This window comes from Parasteatoda tepidariorum, chromosome 8 (genome assembly GCF_982258835.1).
Source record: "Parasteatoda tepidariorum strain Cologne lab strain chromosome 8, Ptep-v5.0, whole genome shotgun sequence".
Lineage (NCBI taxonomy): Eukaryota > Metazoa > Arthropoda > Arachnida > Araneae > Theridiidae > Parasteatoda > Parasteatoda tepidariorum.
The window spans coordinates 30,640,483-30,648,585 of NC_141762.1; the positions used below are offsets into that span (position 1 = coordinate 30,640,483).

The following is an 8,103-nucleotide window of genomic DNA, read 5'->3' on the forward strand; positions in this document are numbered from 1 at the left end:
AGATGTTATTTTTTTTAAAAAAAAAAGTTGTTAACTGGATTTGTTTTGAATTCTTAGAATTTTGTGCATTTGCAATGTATTTAAGTTAGTAGCGAGCGAAGCGATCTTGGTTTGCGAAGCAAACCATATAAGATTGCGTAGCATTTTTCGGGGGTTGGCGAGCGTTAGCGAGCAGGGGGCGCAGCCCACTAGTACTATTAATTAGTGCACTTGCATTTTACAAATACTTATACTCGTTTTCCTGTCACATAATGACATTTTTTATGTAGCCTATTCTGAGAAGGTCACCCATTTTTTCGTAATGCTCCCAACCGGCTCTGAGATAAACACATCAATTTGAGTAAGACTGAAATCCAATATCTCAAATCGATTTTCTAAATTAGCCGGGCAAAGCAGGAGTTATGCTTTGAAGAAATAAAAAAACATAAATCACCGCCACAAGTAAAAACACATGGATTCAGAGTGGATATTTTTCCTTTATTTAACCTCATATACCTATTTGCATGACCAACGATCCATCATGGCTGTCATCCGGGACACCTTGTCACGTGATCAAAGGAAGAAGCTATTATGATTCATGACGTCAGAGTTGTCAGCTATTCAACCGTTTACTTTTCCCTTGTTAAATACGTTACCATCTGAGCCACCATAAATTTCGATAATCCATTATTCAGTGAAAAAGAACTGTTCATGTGAAAAATGAGAACTGGACACGAGGACTGTCCTTAACACTTTATGCGAAGACGTACTTACACAAAAGGAGGGTCACCAGTGGTTAATAATGGACAGGTGTTAAACAATTGATTAGGAGATCTGTTTAATCGATATTTTGTCGTTAAAAATAATGAATATATTAATTTTCTTAAGCCTTGAAGTGTTTTATGTTACCAGTTAACAGACCGAGGTATTATCCAGTTATTATTTCAATACTTGTTATATTTTGTATGTTCAAAAAATTTACTATCAAAGCATAACGATTGTCCCTGGTATACTAATAAGACAGAGAAGTATTGAGAATTACAAAGCATGCCTAAAAATAATTTTAATTGTGAGTATCTAAGTGAAAATTTTATCTTCGTGAAATGTGTGCATCTAACTTAAAATGCTAAGAAAATTAATAATAAAAATAAAACTGTTGAAAAAAAAACTGATTGTGCGGAGGTAGCGTAAAAAAAGAGAGAAAGCGTTTTGTATTTAAAGGAGTTTATTTGCGTTTACCCTTTCGGGTGTAGAGCGTAGACTGTAATGGCGTACAAACATAGACAGCTTGCCAAGTTGGCGCATTTACAGTGTGCCAAGGGGAGATGCTCGAACGCCAAGAGCGTAACTTACAAATACGGAACATCCCGCCCGGCGTTGAAATATGCATGTTTCAATAAGGAAAAATATATATAAAGTTACATCACTATTCTTACAAATGAAAGTAAAAGAAATAAAACAACTAAATAACCATACAATTAGTAAATGAATACAATCAGTGTAATAATTAAACAGATACAAATGAACATTTCAATTCAACTCAAAATTATCTACAATAGGCAAAATGCAAATTTTTGAAATTGGCCTTCGAAAATTTCCTTTCGCTGTGCGAATATCTGCAACTCTAACGTTGCCATCTGAACCTGAAATTACTCTAATGATTCGACCTAAAGGCCACTGATAGGTTGGAAGTTGGATGTCCTTTACAAGAACTAGCATGCCAGGACATAAGTTTTGCTTTTTGAGCAGCCACTTTGAGCGTTGTTGCAAATGGCTCAAATAACTGTTTTGCCAATGTCTCCAAATAGTTTGAACTAATTTTTGAACCCTTTGCCATCTATTAAGAAGATTGTCTTTTTTGTCGATGAAGTTAGGTTCTGGTATCGAATTTATAGGTTTTCCTATAAGGAAATGACCCGGTGTTAAAACTTGAAATTCGTCAGTATCAGTGGGTAAGGGAGCGAGAGGTCGCGAATTGAGGATGCCCTCTATCTGAGTGATAACTGTCAAAAACTCCTCAAGCGTTAGTCTTGCGGAGCCTACCACTCTCTTAAAATGATATTTAAAAGATTTCACTCCTGCCTCCCAAAGACCGCCAAAGTTGGGAGCCCTAGGAGGCAAAAATTTCCATCTTATGCCTTCAGAGGAAAGCATATTCGAAACGTCTTCGCTACAATACATTAATTTGTATAAGCGTTTAAGTTCTGCGGAAGCACCTGTAAAATTAGTCGCGTTGTCGCTAAAAATCATGGAGCTTCTGCCACGACGCGCAAAAAATCTTTTTAAGGTTGCGATTAGAGCTTCGGATGTTAAATCCGAGACAAACTCTATGTGTACAGCTTTGGTCGCCATACATATAAATAAAGCAACATATATTTTCTGAAGAGTACCCTTTCTCTGTCCCTTGTATTTAATTTCGAACGGTCCACATAAATCAATTCCTGCATTTAAAAATGCTGAACTAGGTGTAACTCTTTCTGCGGGAAGGTCTCCCATAATTTGATTTGCGACAACTGGCTTGTTTCTGAAGCATTCGACACACTCGTGAACGACCTTGCGCGCTGCATTCCTGCCACCAATGGGCCAATATTTTAAACGTACAGTATTTAGAAGGGCTTGAGGGCCTACATGGAAATCTCGTTTATGATAGTACTGAAATATGAGTTTAACTAATTTATTTCCTGCCGGAAGAATGACTGGATGTTTCTGATTAAACTTTAAATTAGAATGCGCAAGTCTGCCACCTACCCTAATTAGTCCATCGGATGGATCTATGAAGGGATTAAGAAATTTTAACTTACTGGTAGATGGAACTGGCGATCGTTTTTCTAAAGCAGAGATCTCAGAAGAAAAATACTTCACCTGTACAATTTTTAAGAGCAAATTTTCCGCGTTCCTGTATTCCTCCTGTGTGAGGAATCCTTTTACCCTTTCAGGAAATTTGCAGTTATGGACAAACCTAAAAATAAATGCTAGAATTCTGATTAATTTATGAAAATCATTAGTGATAACTAGAAAATCATCTAAAAATTTAGAGTCATTAATTAAAGTCAAAGTTATTTTGGAAACTGGCTTCAACTCATCAATATAAAGTTTGTCGGTTGAGCCACTGGAAATTTGCACACTCTGAAGATCAGGTAAGTTTAATTTCGAAAAGTCTGGTCCTTTAAACCACAGTTCACTGGCTGCAAGGGCCTTAACATCAAGTCCTCGGGAAATCAAGTCTGCGGGGTTAAGCTCTGATGGAATATGTTTCCATTGGAAATCTTTGGATAGTTGCTGAATTTGAGACACTCGGTTGCTTACAAATGTTTTGAGCAAATTAGAAGGAGAGTTTATCCATGCTAAGGCTATCGTTGAATCTGAATATAATATAACCGAGTCTATGTTGAGTCTTATTGCAGCTATGACCTTCTGTGTAAGTTTTGAGAGGAGTAGACAGGAGCAAAGTTCAAGTCTAGGGATTGTCATGGATTTGGTTGGTGCAACCCGTGATTTACTACAAAGAAGTTGGGTAGTTACTTCATTGGAGTTAGATACATTTTGTATGTAAATCACTGCTCCATAAGCTTTTGAAGGTGCGTCTGCAAATCCGTGTAACACTACGAACCTTGCACTAACTTCCAAGAAACATCTGGGAACATGAATGGATTCGATATCTGGTAGAGTTTTGATGAAGTTTTCCCATTGTTTGGACACATCTGGAGGTAGTGTTTCGTTCCAGTCCAATTGAAGCAACCACAATTGCTGCATAAATATCTTAGCTTTGGCAATGACAGGTCCTAGGAGTCCTAGTGGGTCATAGATGCGAGCTATTTGTGAAAGTACATCTCTTTTGTTGTAGCTGCTATTTGTGCTGGTGGTAACCTTATACGTAAATGAATCAGTTAAACTGTTCCAAAGCATTCCTAAAGTTTTTACCATTATCTCATCAGAATTTCGGTCAAGCGAGAATTCCTTAAGTTCAGTTGACGATGCCTTGTTGGAGCACCATTTGTGCAAAGTCATGCCTCCTCGTTGGAGCAGCTGTGTTAATTCTGATTTGAGTTTTTCGAACTCGCTAAGTTCTGGAGCTCCAGAGAGGCAGTCGTCCATATAGAAATCTTGAAGTACTGCCTTTGACGCTAAAGGAAAGTCTTTCTGCTCATCTAGGGCAAGTTGTTGCAGAACCCTTGTTGCTAAGTATGGAGCGGATGCGGTTCCGTATGTTACAGTTCGCAACTCATAAACTTTAGTTGGTGCGGTTTTACAGTTCTTCCATAGAATTCCTTGAAGATTGGTTTGCGAAGGATTAATCTCAATCATCCTGAACATTTGTTTTATATCTGCCGTAAATGCATAAGCGTGTTTTCTGAATCTAATTAGAATCGAGAAGAGATCTTCCTGAAGCACTCCTCCCTTGCACAGTAAATCGTTTAAAGAATATCCACTAGAAGTTTTTGAACTCGCGTTGAAAACTACACGAAGTTTAGTAGTTTTGTTTGATGGGCGTAACACACCATGATGTGGTAGATAGTATCCAGTTTCGACGTCTAAATTTTCATTCACCTCTTCCATATGTTGTAATAATTCATATTCGCTGAGGAAATCTGAATAAAGCGTTTGCATGGCTGGATCGCGTTCTAAACGCGTCCATAACTGGTCTAGTCTCTTTGATGCGACTGTCTTAGAATTTCCTAACATTTCTTCGGAAAAATCAGGTTTGAATGGCATTTCCACAACGTATCTACCATCCGGTTTCCTATAATGCGATTTCGCGAAATGTACGTTACAATATTTTAATTCATCGCTGCAAGTTTCGTTTGATTCGATTTCTTCAATTTCCCAGAATCGTTTGAGAGTTTTATTAAGAATGTCTAAGTTTTTAGTTAAAAAACAATGTTTAGGAGTGTTATAAAAATTATTGTCTGAAATAACACCTGAAACGAGATAGCCGAAGCAACTTGATTGCAAGAATAAGTTGTCTGCCAGTTTTATTTTATCGTCATTCAATAATGAAAAGAATAATTCTGCGCCTAATAGAATGTCTATTTTTTGAGGAATAAAAAATGATGGATCAGCTAATTTAACTTCCCTGGGAATGTTTAAGTTCGAAACATTTAATTTTTTAGAAGGTGTGAAATTTGTAATATTGGGAACAATTAATAAATCTATTTCCCACTGCGAATCCTTATTTTCATTCGATAGAAAAGCCGATACTTTTTTCTTTATATTTAATGACGTATCATTTAAACCGCAAATAGGAATGTTTATTTTTTGTTTTTTCAAACCCAAAAAGTCTGCAGCGGAGGAGGAGAGGAAAGAACTCTCGCTAGCTGAGTCAAGGACGCCTCGTAAGGGTTTGAATTGTCCCCATGCGTCTCTGACATATATTATTGCTGTGTTTATCAAAATGCTCTTATTTCCGTTACAGAAAAACGAGAGACGAGGGTTTTCTGGCACCTGCATACTAATTGATTCTGAATTGTTAATTTGTGGATTTCTTTCTTGAAAGTGAGTAGGCGTCGCGAGTCTGGTTTCACTTTGAATGTTATGACTAGTTGTCATGATTGACGGTGTAGAATATTCATGAAGCAATGTGTGATGGTTTAATTTCTTTTTACAAACGAAACAAGAACCTTTAGAGTTACATTTAGATAATGGGTGAAATTCACTTAAACAATTTTTACAAAGGCGATTCTTTGTAACTAAATCTAGCCTTTCGGATAATTTCATTTCTTTAAATGTATTGCAATGATATAGAGCATGTGTTTGTATTTTACAAGCGATACACAACTTAGATTTGTCTGACTTGACAAAAAAAGATTTTGATCTATCGGGAATGAATTTAGATGGAATGTTAGTTTGAATATTGTTTAAAATTTGGCATCTCCTTTCTAAGAACTCGAGAAAGTTATCAAATTCAGGCACATCGTTGTCTTTCAATGTTAATTCAAATTGTTTTCGGGTGTCTCTGTCTAATTTATCGAGTATAATGTTTAATAATAAAGCGTTGGATAATTTATCTCGCTCGAAATCTAAGATTTTTAATGATCTGAGGTTCTTTAAAATGTTATCCAATATATTACGGAGATCTTTGCCTGATTCATGCTTTAAGGGGTGGATATTTAAAATGTTTTTGATGTGACAGTTAACAATTATTCTTTTATTTTCATAGCGTTGTTCTAACGCTTTAAATAGAGAAGAAAAGTTATCGTCAACAGTTTCTATGATTTTAGCTTCACCTTTAAGAGATCCGCGTAAATAATGCAGTTTGTCATGGTCAGAAAGTTCAGGATTGTCACTAATTAGGCTATTGAATTGCGTTTTGAACAAGTTCCATTCCTCGAATTTTCCGTTGAAAAACGGAAGTGGGATTTTCGGAAGTTTAATTAAAGCCTTTTTAGGCTGATCACAGATAATAGAATTATCAACACTTTGATTTTGCACAATGTCAATGTTTATAGTTTTTGATTTATTAATAGAGGTTTTGAGGCTTACCTCTAATTTTTGAATGTCGTCATCCACTTCGAAGAGAGAGGCCTCGACTTTCTGGAAATCTTCTTCCTCTGCGATTTTGTAGTAGTCATCTTTTAGCGTTTCGAATTTCTGTTGGATACTAAGCACAATATCCAATTGAGCCTGGAGCTCAGAAATGTCCATATTGTCTTGTCCCTCTGTGAGGACATTATTTAGTTTTGTAAGCTGGCTTTTTATGCTGCCACGCTTGCGGTTTAAGGCAATGATATTTGCCATATTTTAGCGGGATGAATTTATTAAATTCAATCTAAAGCGTTTATTCAGTATTCCATAGGTTCTGGATCACCTCCGGGTCGCTTAGGACCAAAATGTGCGGAGGTAGCGTAAAAAAAGAGAGAAAGCGTTTTGTATTTAAAGGAGTTTATTTGCGTTTACCCTTTCGGGTGTAGAGCGTAGACTGTAATGGCGTACAAACATAGACAGCTTGCCAAGTTGGCGCATTTACAGTGTGCCAAGGGGAGATGCTCGAACGCCAAGAGCGTAACTTACAAATACGGAACACTGATATAACTATGTAAAGAAAATGATGGATGTTTTTATTTTATTTTATAATCGGCTTGGAGCAGCCGAACCAATTCTGAGTTTACAATTATTAATGTTCAATTCCGTGACCTTGTAATTTTGAACGCTATCCAGAAGACAATAATTAAGCATTTAGACAAACTGGCCTTTGGGGAGGATTTTTTGCGAAACTAATATGTAATTGAGTTACATGGAGGCGAAAACCACGAAAACGGCCCATGATTAGCCAGACTGGAAGAGTATTTTAACCCATGATCGTCTACTACTGAGGATATTTGATATAAGCCCTGTGGTTGGTGAGCGCCAGGAGCAATATTCGTATTGACCAGACAACGCTGGTGTTTAACCTGAGTTCACCACAAAGGGAGGTCTATCCCCTGAACTCAGTAAATTTTGGGGAAATTCCTTTCGGTATAGCACTCAAAAAAATCATTATATATTTTCAATATTATATACATCTTTTTTATTATGATGGTTTTTGAATCTAGAAACGGAAGCCCTCTGCAGAAAAAAAAAAAAATCAGCCAAATGGGTAGAAAACTCTGAATTCCGTAAAAGACTAAAAGAAAAGAAATAATAATTTGTTTAGTACGCAAAAATAAATAAATAAGAAACGGACAAACTATGGAGTGCCCTTTTCACCTTGCTTAAGGGACCATATTTCCCAGATATTGCAGCTACCCTTTATATTTTGGGAGTCGAAAATCCGAATCTGTCGTTAAAAAGGTAGTTTTACTCAGAGAAATTAAGTTTTTGTGTCTTCATCGTAACTTAACATATTGCCTTCACTAAATAGCATATTTTAGATCTAATCATTATCATGGAGTCCTAGAACTTGAAGATCCGATTTTTAGATCAAAAGTAATTCAGGTCCGTTTTTTTGGAGTATTGTACATCGAATTGAATAGAATAAAATAAAATTACTGAATCAAGAAAATGGCTAAAGAGTAAACATGTTTAAATACACATGGTGGAAGCATTTTAAAAATGTTTAAGTGAAATAAAAATAAACAATTTAAAGCAATCCTTTATTTAAACAGAGTTATTAATGTTTTAGTTTTACACCAATAAAAATAACATTTG

At 36.1% G+C, this 8,103-nt stretch overlaps 1 protein-coding gene across 1 annotated transcript; it reads right to left on the reverse strand.

Moving 5' to 3' along the window:
- Positions 1–1,509: 1,509 nt before the first annotated feature.
- On the reverse strand, positions 1,510–6,714 carry LOC147806040 (uncharacterized). Its single transcript, XM_087149506.1, has 2 exons — positions 4,899–6,714; positions 1,510–4,835 (listed from the first exon to the last, which is right to left on the reverse strand). The coding sequence occupies exons 1-2, from the start codon at positions 6,712–6,714 to the stop codon at positions 1,510–1,512; spliced, it is 5,142 nt and encodes a 1,713-aa protein (XP_087005632.1).
- Between the last annotated feature and the right edge of the window lie 1,389 nt (positions 6,715–8,103).